At 57.9% G+C, this 17302-nt stretch overlaps 1 protein-coding gene across 1 annotated transcript in view; it reads right to left on the bottom strand.

Annotated features, from left to right (window-relative positions):
• Positions 1-17302, bottom strand: part of HSPG2 (heparan sulfate proteoglycan 2) — a 102038-nt gene that overhangs the window by 17080 nt on the left and 67656 nt on the right. The window contains exons 39-68 of the mRNA XM_060015721.1: positions 16233-16360; positions 16008-16094; positions 14933-14991; positions 14575-14742; positions 14311-14421; positions 12235-12335; positions 11956-12136; positions 10947-11072; positions 10648-10800; positions 10425-10567; positions 9964-10099; positions 9729-9883; positions 9360-9510; positions 8437-8624; positions 8210-8351; positions 7616-7767; positions 7303-7438; positions 7054-7205; positions 5772-5907; positions 5495-5646; positions 4985-5123; positions 4742-4893; positions 4015-4150; positions 3746-3897; positions 3407-3545; positions 2641-2792; positions 2279-2426; positions 1092-1243; positions 538-679; positions 57-208 (exon numbers count right to left, since the gene is read on the bottom strand). Of these exons, the coding sequence (XP_059871704.1) occupies positions 57-208; positions 538-679; positions 1092-1243; positions 2279-2426; positions 2641-2792; positions 3407-3545; positions 3746-3897; positions 4015-4150; positions 4742-4893; positions 4985-5123; positions 5495-5646; positions 5772-5907; positions 7054-7205; positions 7303-7438; positions 7616-7767; positions 8210-8351; positions 8437-8624; positions 9360-9510; positions 9729-9883; positions 9964-10099; positions 10425-10567; positions 10648-10800; positions 10947-11072; positions 11956-12136; positions 12235-12335; positions 14311-14421; positions 14575-14742; positions 14933-14991; positions 16008-16094; positions 16233-16360 (4221 nt within the window). The remainder of the gene's footprint in view (positions 1-56; positions 209-537; positions 680-1091; positions 1244-2278; positions 2427-2640; positions 2793-3406; positions 3546-3745; positions 3898-4014; positions 4151-4741; positions 4894-4984; positions 5124-5494; positions 5647-5771; positions 5908-7053; positions 7206-7302; positions 7439-7615; positions 7768-8209; positions 8352-8436; positions 8625-9359; positions 9511-9728; positions 9884-9963; positions 10100-10424; positions 10568-10647; positions 10801-10946; positions 11073-11955; positions 12137-12234; positions 12336-14310; positions 14422-14574; positions 14743-14932; positions 14992-16007; positions 16095-16232; positions 16361-17302) is intronic.

A 17302-nucleotide genomic window follows, 5' to 3' on the forward strand; every position in this document is an offset into this window, starting at 1 on the left:
CAACTGCAGGTCAAAACTTGCCTGCCCTGAATTCTCCCCACCCCTGGCCCCTGTACCTGGTGCCGGGCGGGGAGGCTGCCCCCACGCTTATACCACGTGACCTGGGCATGTGCCTGCCCGGGTACCACGCAGTTCAGGTCCAGGGTTTGTCCTTCGGCCACATGGGAGGAGGAGGCCTCGATGTAGATGGGCTGGGCCAGTCCTGGGGCTGTGGGCACAATGGGTGGGTGAGAAAGGGGCGGCCCCGGGGGTGCAGGCAGAGACCCGAGGCGGTGGCACCGAGTGCCAGCTGGCCCTCCTGGAGGTGCAGTGGCTTGAGAGGGACTGACATGGCTGAGCACCATTGACCTAAGAAGGGTCTCTGTCCCCTGGGGGCTGAGATGCCCTGGTGAGACCTTGGTTCCCAGTGGTTGGGGGAGGGGCTGGAGGACCTTCCTGGAGCCGAGGGCTAGAGCCCTGCTGGATAGCAGGGGGAGCAAGGCCAGGCAGGGGCCCCCAAGCCTGTGCCCAGAACCGCCCGCCGCTCCTGTCACTCACCAGGAATGGGGCCTGGGCTGGAGGCCTCGATTGTGACCAGGACAGAAGCCTCCAGAGTGCCTGAGCTGCTGGCCACTTGACAGGAGTATTCGCCAGAGTCAGCAGGGGACACCTGGTTCAGCCTCAGCAGGGGGCCGTGGACCTGGCCAGGGTGGGGCGAGAGTGAGCCGGGGAGCTGGTGGCCAAGGCCGTCAGATGCCCCAGCCCTCTCATACCTGTACCCCAGGACTGTCATGCACCATTGTGGGCACTGCCTCCTGCCAAAGGTGACCCCCTTTGACACTGGACGTTGTGGGGTATGTTTACTATTATGCTTTTCCTGGCAGGAGAAAGCCCAGTGTCTTGAGTAAGAGATGTCCTTTTCTAATTTGCACCAAGGTACTGGGCAGCCAGTGACGGCCCTACCATGCCCAGCCTGTTCTTGAACTCCTGAGTCCCAGTGATCTCCTGTTGCCATTTTCCTGAAGCCCCGGATGTTGGGGCCACCTTCCCTCCCGGGCAGGGGACGGGGTGGGGTGGGAATGCCCACATCCTGCTTTCTCCAGCCTCCATACCTGGTGCCGGGCGGGAAGGCTGCCCCCGCGCCTGTGCCATGTGACCTGGGCGTGGGCCTGGCCAGGCACCACGCATTTCAGATCCAGGGTCTGCCCTTCGGCCACGTGGGAGGAGGACGTCTCGATGAGGATGGGTGGGGCTCCGCCCGGGGCTGGGGCACAGGAAGAAGTCAGTGAGCTGGGACTCCCTGTGTCCTCAGCCCCTGCCCCTGGGTGCCCAGATGGTCAGGCCAGAGGCCACAGGCAGACGGCCTTGATACCCCCCTTCCCATTCCCCTGAAGCCTGGAGCAGCTGGGCTAGCCTGGCGCCTCATTCTCCCAGCCCAGCCCCAGACAATGGTCCCACCATCCTCTGTGCTCCCGGCACCACTGGCGGCCAGGGCTCAGGGCCAGGCAGCTCCACACAGATCACTTACGTTTCCCAGACTTGAGTAGTATGGGGCTAAGAACCCAGACTCTGGGGCCAGACTGCCTGGGTTCAAAACCCAGCCCTGCCATTTATTAGTCGTGTGACCCTGGGAAAGCTACTTCACCTCTCCATGCCTCAGTTTCCCCAACTGTAAAACAGAACAATCATACCTACTTCAAAGGGTTATTGTGACGGTGAAATGAGTTAATATGTGTAAAAATACCAGGGCCCAGCACCTGGTAAGTGCATATCACGTTCATGACTTAGCGATTCAGGTACTATTATCATGATGTCTGCTACGGCCACGTGCTCCCTGTGCTATTAACTCCTTTACACTTTCAATTGATTCACTTAAGAAAACCCTTAAATGCACAGCCCCATCATAGGCAATGATTTCCATGCAATCATGACAGGTTTGACGTGTTGAGGTTTTTTCCCTAACATTATCACTATTAATATAAAAAAATATTTAATCAGGGCACCACCTAAAATCACCCTCTCAGATCCCAGAGGTGCAATTCCAGCCTTTAAGGAACTCGTGTAATTGCTGCAAGAGCTCTACTAGCCCCACTTCACAGATGAGGAAAGTGACACACCGAGAGGAATCCCTCGTGTAACATTTCAGAGTGTGGACAGAGGAGCCGGGACTCACGCCCACACGAGCCGGACTCCACAGCCCGTGCTCTCGGGCCCTAGGGATGAAGCCCACTTGACCTGGCTCTCGAGCCCTCCTTTCTTCCCTCCTCCTGCTTCCCAGCCCCACTGTAGGGATCCTCACCAGGGACGAGAACAGCGCCAGAGCCAGAAGCCTCGATGGTGACCAGGACTGAGGTCTCCAGGGGGCCAGAGCTGCTCACCACGCGGCACACGTACTCACCCGAGTCAGCCGGGGATACCTGGTGCAGCCGCAGCCGTGAGCCGTGGGCCTGAGCAGGGACAGGACGGGAGAGGAGCAGAAGGAGATGGCACTTGGAATCCTTGAAGGCTGGGGCCAGGGTCCCACCTCTGACGCAGGCAGGCACTGCACCCCACAGGGGATCCCAGGCCCTCCTTCCCGGGCAGAGCTTGGGGGACAGGCCCCTAGCCAGGGCCCGCACATCCAGCAGCCCTCCCACTATGTCCTGCCCCCAACTCCCATACCTGGTGGTGAGTGGGGAGGCTGCCCCCGCGCTTGTACCACGTGATCTGGGCATGCGCCTGTCCAGGGACCACGCAGTTCAGATCCAGGGTCTGCCCTTCGGCCACGTGTGAAGATGACGACTCGATTCTGATGGGCGTGGCCCCGCCAGGGACTGGGCGCACAGAAAGAGCAAGTCGGGGCTTTGGTCATGGTCAGATTTGGGAACACCTGGGTTGGTGGGAGCCTCAACTGGAGAAGCCTCCACCCTCCCAAGGTAGTAAGAATAGCTAACACTTATTAAGCACTTACAGTATGCCAGCACTGTTCTAAGTACTTTACGTGCGTTAACTCACTTAGTCCTCACAAAATTCACATACTTTCTGCGGTGATGGAAATGTTCTATCATCCGCACTGTTCAATGCAGTGGCAACCAGCCATGTGCGGTTACTGAGCACTTTGTTTTTGAAATGTGAGGATGTGAATTTAGGATTTTAACTAATTTTAATGACCATGCATGGCTAGTGGCCACCGTATCGGACAGCTCTCTGAGGATGGAATGATCGACATCCCCACTTCACTGATGAGGGTATGGAAGCTGAGAGGGGAGAGTCACTCCCTCAAGGTCCCTAGTGGTGCAGGCAGGATGTGAACCCTGGCATCCTTCTGCTGAGCCCTCGTCCTGCACCACCACCTTCGTCTGAGGGCTCTGACTACAGGGCCTTTCCTCCCTGGGAAACACTGGTACCTGCGTCTCCCAGGCCCTTCCTGGGTCTTCATCGGACTCACCAGAGGGGCTGCCAGTGCTGGGGGAGACTGAGACCACGATGGAGGCCTCCTGGGCGTCGATGTTGTTGTTAGCCCGGCACACATACTCGCCTGAATCCGCCACGGACATCTGGTGCAGCCGCAGACGGGAGCCGTGAGCCTAGGGGTGTGGATAAGGAAGAAGGGAGTCAAGGGGTTGAGGGGTCACCGGCTGGCTCAGGCCTCCTCCATCAGACCGGCTGAGGCTACCCTCTGTCCACCCAGGGCAGGAGGGAGGACTGCCAGCTAATGCTTCAGGTTCTTTGCCCATGGGGGGCTGTCCCTGAACTGCCCACCCCACTGCCAGGCTCTACTCTGTACCTGGTGTCGAGTGGGAAGGCTGCCCCCACGCTTGTACCACGTGATGGTGGCCTGGGGCTGCCCGGTGACCACGCAGTTCAGATCCAAGGTCTGCCCTTCAACCACCGTGGGGGACGAGGACTCGATTCTGATTGGTGGGGAGACACTGGGCACTGGGGACAGAGAGGAATGCACCACATAGCCGGAGTCAGACAAGAGTGACGGTGCCAGGCACCTCGCTGCCTCCCCCGTACCCGCTTGCCTAGACCCCCTGCCCTAGGAGTTCTCACTGTGGGAGGAGCCGCTGCCCTGGATGGTGACGATGAGCGAGGTCTCCTGGGAGCCGGCACCGTTGCTGACATGACACACGTACTCGCCCGAGTCCGCGGGCGTCACCTGGGGGATCCGCAGCCGGGAGCCCACGATCTGAGGGGGAGCAGGTGTCAGGGGGTGCGGGCAGCACCTCCATGTCTCGGGCGCTGCCGCTGCTGCTTCCCCCGGACTCCGGGAGCCTCACTGCCTTGTCTGGGGTAGCCTCCACCCTGGCCTCCTTCAGAACTCCCTTGGTGGCCTTCCCGAGGCTCTGGGCTGGGTGGACAGTGTCTCCAGCCTTTGGACTATTCTCACCCGTCACCCCTGCAGAAAGCCCATTGAGGCCCTCCCCGGTGACGCCTATTACAGCGCTGTCACATGGCATGTCTGCCTAGCCCTTTAGCCTGTGAGCTCCCTGAGGGCAGGCAGTGGTCTCATTCCATTTGAAGCCTTAGTGCCAGGACCAGGACTTGGCCTGGAGCAGGTTCTCAGGGAAATGTAGTGAGTGAGTGAAGTACAGGATCCAGCTGAGGTCAGTGGGACTTATCTCCATATCCTCAGCACTGGTCCAGGGCCTGTTCAGCAAGAACACTCAGTGTTTGTTGAATGGCTGAATGAGCACAGACGGGCTGTTGACAGCTCTTCCTGATTCCTGTCAGGGCTGGTGACCCCAGCTTTTGCCCTCCCTGCCTGCTGGTTCCATACCTGGTGCCGGCTGGGTAGGCTGCCTCCACGCTTATACCAGGTGATGGTGTGGGGGGCTTGACTGGCCACCAGGCAGTTGAGGTCCAGCGTATGTCCGTTGGCCAGGGAGGCTGAGGATGACTCAATGCGGACGGGGTACACCACACTCTGGGCTGGGAGGGTGAGATGGAAGGCAGGGTGTGGGAGCCACTGACGGTGGAGGGGCCCTCCCAGCCCATTTGTTATGACCCCTGAGACACTCACAGCGGGAGGGGCCGAGGCGCTGCTGGATGGTGACGAGGACGGAGGCTTCCTGGGTGCCCGAGCTGCTGACCACGCGGCACACGTACTCCCCGGAGTCAGCTGGAGTCACCTGGGGCAGCCGCAGCCTCGAGCCATGTACCTGGGAGGGGAGGCAGGTTCACAGCCAGGCTCCCACCCCCTTCCCTGGTACCCATCCCAGCCAGACCCGGCCAGATGGAGCTTTAGGGCTGGGGCAGAAGCTCTTCCAGGGAGAACCACCATTCATGACCCTTCAATTCCCTTGCCCGAGGGTTGGGACTGGGTCCAGTGGGAAGAAGTGGGGGACCGGCACTTGCCACCTATGGGGCAGGTGAGGTGGACAGTGTGAGCCCATTTGGCAGATGAGAACACTGAGGATCAGGGAAGTCAAAGGACTGGCCAGGCAAGGGGCAAAGCAGTGTCCAAACTCAAAGCTCCTTACTCCGCAGTCTCGAGGGTCCTTCAGGCCCCCCGTAGCACCCCACCTCCTACCTGGTGCCGGGCAGGGAGGCTGCTCCCGCGCTTGTGCCATGTGACCTGGGCGTGGGCCTGCCCAGAAACCAGGCAGTTCAGATCCAAGGTCTGCCCTTCAGCCACGTGTGAGGAGGACGACTCGATCCGGACTGGAGGGGTGACCCCCAGCGCTGGGGACAGAGGGCAGAGGGTCAATCCCCAGCTGGGAGGAGAGGGTGTGAGTGAAGGTAGGGACTGCTGGTCTCTGGGGTCCTGCCACTGCTGGAGTGGGAAGCCTCCCCCCAGCACCACTCACCAGGCACAGAGTCTGCAGACTCAATGGTGACCAGGACGGAGGCTTCCAGGGGCACCGAGCCACCTACCACGCGGCACACATACTCGCCTGAGTCGGCTGGGGACACCTGGTAGAGTCTCAGCAGTGAGCCATGGGTCTGGCCAGAATGAAGGTGAGGTCAGAAGGGGCCCTCTTAGGACCCCTGCACCTATAACCTGCAGCCCTGCCTCACTCTGAGCCTGAGAACTGGCTCTTAGTTCTGTCCTGCTCAGGGGTAAAGCGGGTGTCTTGTCCCAGGAGTGAGGGGTGGCCCGGAGGAGCCATGGGGAACTGGGCAAACACTAATACCACACTCCATCCATTCTTACACACTTTAAAAAAAAAAAAAGGATGGAGAAGATAACCTGCATATTATTTTTATTTTATTTATTATTATTATTATTTTGGCCACACTGTGTGGCCTGCGGGATCCCAGCTACCCAACCAGGGACCGAACCCGGGCCCTTGGCAGTGAAAGCATGGAGTCCTAACCACTGGACTGCCAGGGAATTCCCTAGACATACTTTTTAAAGTCTCTGAAATCAAGATGCATCTCACAGTGAATTACAATTACAAATGGCAGTTTTTTTGTTTCTCCTTAGAGGCACATAAAATCATGGTGCATCCTGCAATCAGTGGCATCCTAAATTCTATAAAATATATGAATAATAACAGCTAACGACGGTACTTCCCTGGTGCTCCAGTGATTAAGACTCCGTGCTCCCAATGCAGGGAGCCCCGGTTTGATCCCTGGTCAGGGAACCAGATCCTGCATGCCACAACTAAGATCCCGCATGCCGCAACTAAAGATCCTGCACACCGCAACTAAGACCCAGCGCAGCCAAATGAATGAATAAGTAAATAAATATTTTTAAAAATAGCTAATGATATGACAGTAGTAACGGCTCATAGCACTTTCTATGAGCCAGAGCTCTGAGCACTTTGCATATAAATTAATTCATTTCATCCTTAAGATAATTCTGTAAGGGAGGTACTATTATTACCATTTTACAGATGCTGAAAATATGGTACAGGGAGATTAAGTAATTTGCTGAAGGTCACAAGCGAGGAAGTGGTGGAAGCAGCAGTCACACCTAGGCTGGCTGGTCCTAGAGGCTGGGACCATTGCCCCACACACCTGTGCAATGGGGTCCTAGGCCTCCCCGTCTCAGAGGAGCCTCCAACCCACCCTACCCTTGACCTCCACTCCCCAGTGGCCTCCCTCTTGTTCCCTTCTTGGCCTGTCCATCCTCCGGTCCTGTACCTGGTGCCGGGCGGGAAGGCTGCCCCCGCGCTTGTGCCATGTGACCTGGGCGTGGGCCTGCCTGGGCACCACGCAGTTCAGATCCAGGGTCTGCCCTTCGGCCACATGAGAGGAGGAGGGTTCAATGCGGATGGACTGGGTGCCACCAGGAGCTGGAGGAGAAGATGGTCACTGGTCAGTCCAGTTCTCTGCAGCTTCCCCCGCCTTACCCCTTTCTCTGTCCAAGTGCAGCCTGTAAGTCCCACTCACGGTAGGCGAAGTTGGCTCCCTGGGTCCTGGTTACCGTGACTGTGATGGAGGCCTCCACACCACTGCTGGCCCGGCAAACATACTCGCCTGCGTCAGCTGGTGAGGCCTGGAAGATGTACAGGCGGGAGCCGCGGACCTGGACAGCCATGGGCAGGGGTGTGAGAGGGGGGCTTCTCAGAGCTCAGCAGGTACCCCCTACCCTGTTCCTCTGAGCTGGGAACTGACAGCCCCTCAGCTCAGAGGCTGCCCCCGCCGACCCACAGTCCACAGCTTGGCCTGGCTGGCCCCCCCCTGCCTTTCTGCCACTGTGTACCTGGTGCCGGGCGGGGAGGCTGCCTCCACGTTTGTACCACGTGACCGGGGCATGGGCCTGCCCGGGCACCACACAGCTCAGATCCAGGGTCTGCCCCTCGGCCACCGTGGGGGATGAGGACTCGATCCTGACAGGCGGGACGGGTCCTGGGGCTGTGGGGAAAGGGGCGAGGGTAGCAGACGCTCCCCAGAAGGGAAGGAAAGAACTGTTCACCCTGGAGCCAGCTCAGCCTGTGGGTTCAGTGGCCTGGGCTTGAGGTCCTCGGCTCAGCAACCCTGAGGGGAGGGCTGGGTCAGGAGCCAAGCCTTGCAGAGGGAGCGAGGAAGTGGGAGAGATGAGGATGATTGAGGGAGGAGCAAAAACATGAGTGATGTGGCCAGAGAGAACAGTGATGGGAAGACGGCAGATTACTCAGAGAAGTGGAGTCCTCCCGGGCCGGCCCTGTGGCCAGCCCCAAGGTGGGCTTCCTGCCCCAGTGTGGCTTCCTGCCACCCTCTTCCCCGCGTCAGCAACGGGAGTCACTAGGGCCTCAGCACCTGGGAAGGCTCTCAGCACCCCGCACCCCAGCTTGCCCTGTCACTGGCAGTCACTCACCCGGGATGGAGCCAGTGCCGGCGGCCTCGATGGTGACTAGGACGGAGGTCTCGAGGGGCCCAGAGCCGAGGACCACGCGGCACACGTACTCGCCTGAGTCTGCTGGGGACACCTGGTTCAGCCGCAGCAGTGAGCCGTGGGTCTGAGTGCAAACAGGGACGGTCAGGAGGGGCCTGAGCGGCTCCATCCAACCCCTCCAGTGGGCTGGCTCTGGGGGGCTGCTGTACCTGGTGCCGGGCGGGGAGGCTGCCTCCACGTTTGTACCATGTGACCTGGGCGTGGGCCTGCCCGGGCACCACACAGTTCAGATCCAGCGTCTGCCCTTCGGCCACATGAGAGGAGGACGACTCGATGCGGATGGGCTGACTACTGCCTGGAGCTGGGGCTCCACCAGGAGCTGGGGCTCCACCAGGAGCTGGGGCGCAAAGGAGCTGGTCAGAGGCCTGGGCTCCTGAGCCCCAGCCCTGCAGCCCTGAAGCAGAGGGCCCTGGGATCTGACGAGGCCCTAGCTTGGGAGGGCAGATGGGAGGCCTTCTAGGGCTGGGACCATGCTTTTCTGCCTCAGCAGGGCCAGCCAGACCCCTCTTTCCCTCTCTGACCTTCAACTTGGAGTTCAAGGCCCATTTGCCTATGCATGACTCCTTGATCTGTGATGAGCTGCTCTGGCTTGCAGGGAACCAGAGTCTTTTAGCGCCCAGGCGGGGCCAAAGGATGCAGACAATAAGGCCACAGCTCCCTTCTTTAGAGCGCACGCCGCGTACTCACACTACATGGTAGTGCTGCTGTCCCCATTTCACACGTGAGGAAACTGAGGCCCCAGAGGTAAAGTAACCAGTTCAAGGCTGATAAAGGGCAGAGCCAGCATTTGAACCCAGGTCAGCCTGACTCCCAACTCAGTGTCCAACCCTGACTCTGCTGCTTTTTGATGAATTCTGAAAACAGCACTCTCCCCATGGGGTCCCAGGTAAGTCAGGTCAACCTGTCCCCACCCTCAGTCCCCTCATCTCTCCTTGCAGGGAGTGGAGGGTTGCAGCCTGCCTGGAGCACCTCTTCTTGTCCTGATGGCATCGAAGAGACCACAGACACCAGCCTTGGGAACAGAGGGGAGGTCGGAGGGCTTGGCCCCCACCCAGCCCCACTGGCTCCTCACCTGGGGTGTAGCTAGGGCCCGAATGGCTGCCGTGGAGGACAGAGACGATGATGGAGGCCTCCTTGGGGCCTGACTCATTCTCCACTCGGCACACGTATTCTCCAGAATCAGCTGGTGAGACGTGGGGCAGCCGCAGCCGGGAGCCATGCACCTGGGCCGGGTAAGGACAGAGGCACGTGAGGATGGGGAGGGGCCGCGGTCAGCACTCCCTCTGTGCCTCAGTGCCTGCCTCTGCTCGGAGCCACCCCACATGGGAAGCTGAAGAGGGAGGGAAATAAGGGCGGACCCTGCTCGTGCAGAGTGCAGAGTGCCAGGCTGTGTGAAGGACCACCCCCAGGTCCCCTGCCACGGGCTCAGGGACCCTCGTACCTGGGCGTGGGGAGGCAGGCTGCCCCCTCGCTTGTACCACGTGATCTGGCTGTGGGCCAGCCCTGTCACCATGCAGTTGAGGTCCAGCGTCTGCCCTTCAGTCACGGAAGGTGATGAGGACTCAATCCTCACTGGCGGGATGCTGGCACCTGAGGCTGGGAGCAGAGGGGGAGTGAGTAGGCCTCGGGGGGACCCTGGCTTGCCTTCCCACTCCTTCAGCCCCAAGGCCCCGCACCTGGAAGGACGACCACTTGGATCCGGGCCTGTGCGGTGCCCGCGGGGCTGGTGGCCACGCAGAGGTAGAAGCCGGCGTCGGCGGCAGTGATGGCTGGGATGAGCAGCGTGGCGATGTCTGTGCGCTCAGACCGGGCCTGCCACACAGCGAGAAGGGTCAGCCGCCCGAGGGGCCCAGGCAGCCTGGCAAGGGCTAGTGAGGGAGGGCAGGAGGAGGGGGCATAAAGAGTAGAGGCAAGCTCCGAGCCAATATGAGGGCCCCAGTTGGGCACCAAGGAGGGCGGAGCCGGGCAGCAGAGCAGGAGGCTGACGGCTGCCACCCGCCGGGACGCACGGAGCGGGAGGTCTGAGCAGGGCACCATCTTGGAAGTGAAGGGAACCAGAAGAGGAGATGGGAGGGGCAGGTGGCAAGTGCTAGGACTCTGCTGAGCCCGTGGGCCTGGCCCGGACGGATATCCTCACCTGTGGGGGGAGGCTGCCCCCCTCCTTCCTCCAGGTGATGGTGGCGCTGGGCACACCCGCAGCCCTGCAGTACAGCCTGATGCTGCGGCCTTCATGTACCTGGGTCCTCTCTGGACTCACCTGGACCCTAGGCCCGCTGCCCCCTGCAGACAGAGCCCTGTGAGAACACCTCTCTGGGCCGCCATGAGCTCCCAACTGCCCACCCTCAGCCCCGTCCTCTCACCGTGCACGTGGAGCACGGCCCTGGCCACGTGCTGCCCGGCGCTGCTGTGGGCGCGACACAGGTACTGGGCTTGATCCGAGGGCTCAACGGCTGGCAGGCGCAGGATACCGCCGTGGATTTGGGCCTTCTGAGGGAGCTGGCCACCAGGGCCCCCTGACGTGGAGAGGTGGGGTCAGCACCCACTGGGATTGGCATTGCCAGGCCCCCCCAGGGGTTGAAGTCCACAGCCTAGAGTCCTGCCGCTGGCCCCCATATGCAGGAGAGCCAGGCCCTGACTGTCATACCCGCCACGGCCTCACCTGTCCACTCGAGGGTGGGCGTGGGGTTCCCTGTGGCACTGCAGCGGAACTCAGCCAGCTGCCCAGGCTGCACTGTGAGCTGTGGCGGGTGGATGGAGACCACGGGGGAAGACGGGGTGGCCGAGGCTGACGAGGGAGGAGAAAGCATATGTGGTCACGGTGGGGAGGGACCCATGGCAACAGCCTCCTTGCCGCTCTCTTTGCTTCCACTCTAGCCCCTCGTGGCCGTTTGTCCATAGAACAGCCAGAGGGAGCCTTTAAAATGTCAATGGGGGAATCCCCCGGTGGTCCAGGGGTTAAGACTCTGCCCTTTCACTGCTGAGGGCGTGGGTTCGATCCCTGGTCGGGGAACTAAGATCCCGCATGCCACATGGCGTGGCCAAAAAAAAAAAAAATGTCAATGGGGTCTTGTTACTTCTCCACTTAAGACCTGTCCGTGGCTTTTAGAACAAAATCTGAATTCCCTGCTGTGACCCACTGCGTGTACTCACCTCTGCCCACATCTTCAAGTCCCTCACCCCACCTCCCCTCCATGGCTCCAGCCACGCTGGCCTTGCGTCCCTCAAACACATCAACATGCTCGTGCTTCAGGGCCTTTGCACACGCTGCTTCGTCCGCCAGCTCTCATGTGGCTGAACACCTTCTCTTCCCTTCAGGTCTCAGCTGAGATGTCACCTCCTCAGAGAGGCCCTCCCCAACCACCCCACGGAGAATAGCTCACCCTTCTCCCACCTCATTTCTCACTTTCCAATCACTGTTTACTCCTGTCCCAGCACTGGTCACCCGTGTAATTATGTTGTTTGTCCACTTGTTCCCTACAGAACATGGAGGGCAGGAGGGCAGAGCCCCTGTTTGTCCCCTCCCACCCCTGTTTCTTCAGAGTCTAGGCCAGGACCTGCCATACTATAGTTCAGAAACTGTCAGCTGAATGAAGAAATGGTCACTGGTCTTGGTGGGGGTGGAGGAAGGTCAGGACTGGGTGGGTCAGGCATGGACATGAACAGTGTACCTTGCACGTGCAGCGTGGCTGTGCCCTGGTCCATGGCGAACATGTTGGAGCCGGTGCACACGTAGGTGCCCGCGTCACTCGGCTGTACGCTGCGAATGGTCAGGATACCGTTGAAATCCATGGCTCGGGCTGGCAGTTTCCCATTATGCAGGCGAGTCCACACCAGGGTGTAAGCCGGAGACTGCAGGCAGGACAAGGGAGATGGGGTGGGGGTCCGGGTGGGGCTTGGGGACCCCAGAAGACAGATCCTCACTGATGCCCACTCCCTGCCCCGCCCACCTTGCTCTTGGCTGTGCAGATGAAGGTGACGTCGGTTCCGGGACGCACGCTCTGGCTCCGCTGCTCTTCCACTGTCACTGTGATGGGCTTGCTGGGAGCCTCTGCCGGGACAGGAGGTCGCCCAGTGAGCTGGATGCTGGCTAGGCCGCTGTCCTGTGGCCACTTTCTCTCCCTCTTCATCACCCCATCCGGATGTCACTTCCTTCCCAGTCTGGCTTAGATTCCATTCCACTCCCTGGCACCGCCCTCCCTCATCCTGGCCGAAACCCATCATCTACTTTCCTCCTGCTGGCACTGAGCACCCAGCAGGCTGTGACCAGAGAACATCACACCATGATCCCCTTGGCTCCAATTCAGGATCACAGACCACAAATGAGCTCTTAACACTTCGCACTTCACTCCAACTGGGCTTCTCTGTCTGGTTTGAGTTTCTATCCTCCCAAACAACCATTTCACACCTGCTCCCAACTTTTCCACCCTCCTGAAACCCCCTTCCACTTCCATGGCTTCAACTCACGCTTCTTGAGAGAATTGAAACAATTAGTCAGGAATTTTCCACGTTCCCAAATCTACCCACCTCCCTCCTTCCTGGTCCCTGAAGGATGAGACCTCTCCCCACCTCCCACCCCACCTCAACTCCCCTTCCTGAGTGCTGGAGCCCCTCCCAAGGACCCCCTCCCCCTGCTGTGCCCCCTCCTTTCCTTCCCCATGGGATCATTCTGCTCCACAGACAAATGTGTTCTAGAGTTTCCCATCTCTGAAAATGCCCCCCTGACCCTATACACCCCTCAGTTACTGCCCCATTTCTTGGCCTCCCTTCAGAGCCAGGAGTCTTGAAAGAGTTGTCTACACTGGCTGCCTTCCCATCCCTTCTTTGCCTCACTCCCATCCAGTCTCTACCCCATCTCTCCACTGCAAACCGCTCTTGTCAAGGCATGACCTCCAAGGGTTATTTCTCTGTCTGTAGCTGACCTTCCCGGGGCATCCGGTGAGGCCGGCCACTCTCTCCGGGAAGTCGTTTCCCCTCTTGACTTCCAACTCACCACGTCCCCCGGCCTCCTCCTGTCTACTGGCTGCCCCTGCTCACTCTCTTGCTGTCCTCCCTCCTCCATTTGTTCCAGTTGGAGCTCCTTGGGGCTCTGCTCTGGGCCCTGTCCTCGAGCTACACTCTCCTGGGTAATTTCATCCTGCCCCATCCCTATGCCAACAGCTCCCAAATTCACTTCTCTGGCCAGGGCCTCTTTCCCGAGTTCCAGATTCACATATGCAAATGCCCACCTGATGTACCTACTTCAATGTTTCCCCAAGCTTCTCAAACGTTAACAAGTCCAAAACCAAACTTGTGGTTCCCTCGGACCTGTTGGTGGCAGGTGTTGCTGGGGCCCCACGCATGTCCCCTCATCACTTCAGAACCAACCTGCCTGGCTTCTGCAGCCGCTGCATTTCTTTGCATGAGGGTTTTCTCAGGCCACTGGTGACCATTGTGTGTGCCCATGAGGTGGGACAGAATGCAGGGGAATCGATGCTACTGGAACAGGTCCCAGTCAGTGACTGATACGAGCTGGTGTGCACATACCCCAGCTCCCTGGACCCCAGGGTGGAGGGCAGGGGGACTCCAAGGAGCATGTTTTACTCTGGAGTTTCCCGGGGCTGCCTCGGCTGCGTTCAGTAACAACTGCTCTAGGTGGTAATGTGCTCAATGACACACCGTTAATTGGATGTCTTCTCTTCCCTGTTTCATTTCATTTTCCAAATAAACTATGTACACACAAATCCTTGCCTCAGCCTCTGCTTTTGGCGGAGCCCAAATGAAGGTGCCCTCCTGTGGGATCCTCTCTCATCTCAGTAAATGGCACTCTGCCCAGCTGCTGGAATCCAGACCCCTAGGCTTTTCTCTCTCCCTCAACGACCAGACTCAACTCCTGCCAGTTCTGCCTCTAACATCAGCCTTGAGCCATCACCTCTTTCCATCTTCCTGGCCAGTGTCCTCGTCCACCATCCCCTCTGGTAGATGGTCTGCAGTTTGCAGCCCATCCCAAGACAGGCAGTCTGGTGGACAGAGGACTGGAAACTCACCAGTGACCAGCAGCTCTGCCCGGCTGGTGTTGGCATGATGGAGATTACGACAGGTACAAATGTAGACTCCAGCATCTGAAGGCTGGACGCTGGGGAAGTGGAGCTCGGAGCCTGGTGGCAAGGAGATGGGAGCTCATCAGTACAGATGCACCCCTTTTCCCACCTAGTCCTGCGTGTGGGTCCCTACAGGATCTCAGCAGGGCAGGGACAGACCTGTGCCTCCCTTTCCATTGGAATGGCCGAAGGGCCTGGGGCCATGTGTACCTTGATGTCGCTGCTGGGTGCTGCTGGGCAAGGGCCGCCCATCTTCACGAGACCAGTAAAAGTAGTGGGGTGGGCTCCCACTGACCTGGCACCGCAGGGAGTGGGGACCACCTTGGGGTACTATGCTCCGAGTTGGCTGGACCTGGACCACCAGCGGGGCTTGGTCTGCTGGGGGAGGGAAAGGAGAGGCCATTCAGGCAGGAGGCCCCCAGCATGTACCATTGTCTCAGATATCTCTGCCCTTCCAAAGACTCGCGTGCCCAACCCTTCACCCTGTTCCCCAGACCTAGTATCTCTAAAATTCCCTGGGTCCCCTGCCTTGCCCATCACCTCGACCCAAGACCATGGTCCCACTTACCCTGTGGCAGGCACCGACCCCCTCGCACATTGGGGTTACCCACGTATCCTGTGGCACACCTGTAAGGTGGAACAAGGACCAGCTGTGTCAGACCCCAGGGGACCCAGTGCCTCATAGTGGACTTGGGGAGCCAGAAGCTCAGCTCTCTGCCCATATGGGGTGAAGAAGCTCTGAGCTCTGGAAGGACTTCAGAGACCAAAAAAGCCCCACCACAGGGCCTCTGGGAGCTGAGAAAGGGGAGTGTGTGGAAATGTCAGTAGGTTGGATTCAGGGAAACATTCATTCAACAAATGTTTATTAAGCGACTACGATGCAAGGTTATTGAAACGTAACAGTAAACATGATAAAGTCCTTGCTCTTATGGAACTGACTTGTTGGGAAACTAACATGGAAACTATGTAAATGAGAGTGATGGACATCTATGGGGGTTGAGAGGGCATGGTGGGGAGGCACTAATCTAGCCCTGAAAATCAGGAGGCTTCCCAGAGGATGGGACTGCTGAGCTGCTATATTCCCTTGGAGCAGCCTACTCTGCAGCGAACTTCTCACTGTTTTACCTATGTATTTGTATGATTACTCACCATCTTGTCTCCCATTATAGTTGGGAAACTCTATAAGGGCTGGGACTGAATCTGTTTTGCTCATTACTTTATTTCCAACACCTTGGCACACTGCATGGCACACAGTAGATGCTCAATAAAAATGTGCTGAATGAGGGAATAAAGCTGAGCCTTGAAGGCTAAACAGGAGTTAGCCAGGAACTGGCGGTTTGAGGGTGAAGAATGTTCCATGAAGAGGAAATAGCACATGCAAAGAAATGAACATGAAGAAGTCAAGAAATGAAGCCCAGCTAGAGTACAGAGTTGGGTGTCAGAAGTGGGATGAGACTGAAGAGTGATAAAGCTACCTAAGGAGCTTGGGCTGGTCCCAAGGGCAATGGGGAATCTTGGAAGGGTTTTGAGCAGGGGAGGCACATGATCCTGGTAGGGACCTTTCTGAGCAACATCATCCAGGACTCTCACCTAGGAGTCTACCATATGCCCCTTCCCTTCATCCCTCCTATTTGCAAACTTACTGCTCACAGTACTGGCCAGTGTAGCCAGGTTCGCAGGCTGTGCAGCGGTATCCACCAGCTCCCAGGCTTTCACAGGTGCGGGAGAACCTGGGATAAGAGGCAAAGGTCAGGCCATGGGATGCTCACTCCCCACCCTGTTCCCTCCACTTCTCCCCCAAAAGTCAGTTCAATGCCCTCCACTCCCCAGTGGGAGTTCTTCCTTGAGCCTTGAGCAAGGGCACCCACATGTTCTCTGGGTTGGTCAGTGGGCAGGCACAGGGCTGGCAGTCCTCAGGTGTTCCAGCCGTGGGGTCCCCATAGTAGCCAGGTGCACACAGCTCGCAGAACTCCCCGGCGGCGTTGTGCTGGCATTGCTGCGAGGCACAAGGATGTCAGCTACTTGCTATTTGGCAAAATTTACCAAAAACTGTACAGTTTTGTAATCTCTTGACCTCGAAATTCCATGTTTGTGAGCTTATCTTAAAGAGATAGTCATAGAGGGGCACAATGATTTCACTACAGGATGTTCATCTCAGTGGTGTTTATAAAAGCAAAATGCTGGAAACAAACCATGAAAAAAGAACTGAGAAAATTAAAAAGCACACCCATCCAAATAGCTATCAAAAAGGATGATACTGATTCCATTTCTTACATTTTTCTACCTAAATACCTGTAATATCAGAGGAAAGTCCCCACGTGAGTATGTGGGGGCAGAGTTTTGGGAATAAGTGCTTCATCGTAAAAACGTGTGTGGGTTTTATGTTTTCCTCCAAAGAGATCCATGTTTCTTTTATTAACGTAGCATATTCCTCATTCCATATTCAGCTTGTGGCTCTGTCAACCCCTGGTCCTTGACCACATACCCTGGACAGCTATACATACACCACTCCGAAAAGTTCAGGTATAAAAAACTACTGAAAGGGCTTCCCTGGTGGCGCAGTGGTTGAGAGTCCGCCTGCCGATGCAGGGGACACGGGTTCGTGCCCCGGTCTGAGAGGATCCCACATGCCGCGGAGCGGCTGGGCCCGTGAGCCATGGCCACTGAGCCTGCGCGTCCGGAGCCTGTGCTCCGCAACGGGAGAGGCCACAACAGTGAGAGGTCCACGTACCGCAAAAAAACAAAAAAAAAAAACAAAAAAAATACTACTGAAATATTCAAAGACGTCATGAACTTGTAAGTGAAAAAAGTTGATCATAAAACACAGTGATCCTATGGTTATTTGTAAAACAAAAGGTATACTAATCTGCATAAATATTTGCCTAGAAAAAGAGCAAAAGAGCTCCACAGCCTAAAATTACCTCCAGATGGTAGGATT

Source organism: Delphinus delphis, chromosome 1 (assembly GCF_949987515.2).
Source record: "Delphinus delphis chromosome 1, mDelDel1.2, whole genome shotgun sequence".
Lineage (NCBI taxonomy): Eukaryota > Metazoa > Chordata > Mammalia > Artiodactyla > Delphinidae > Delphinus > Delphinus delphis.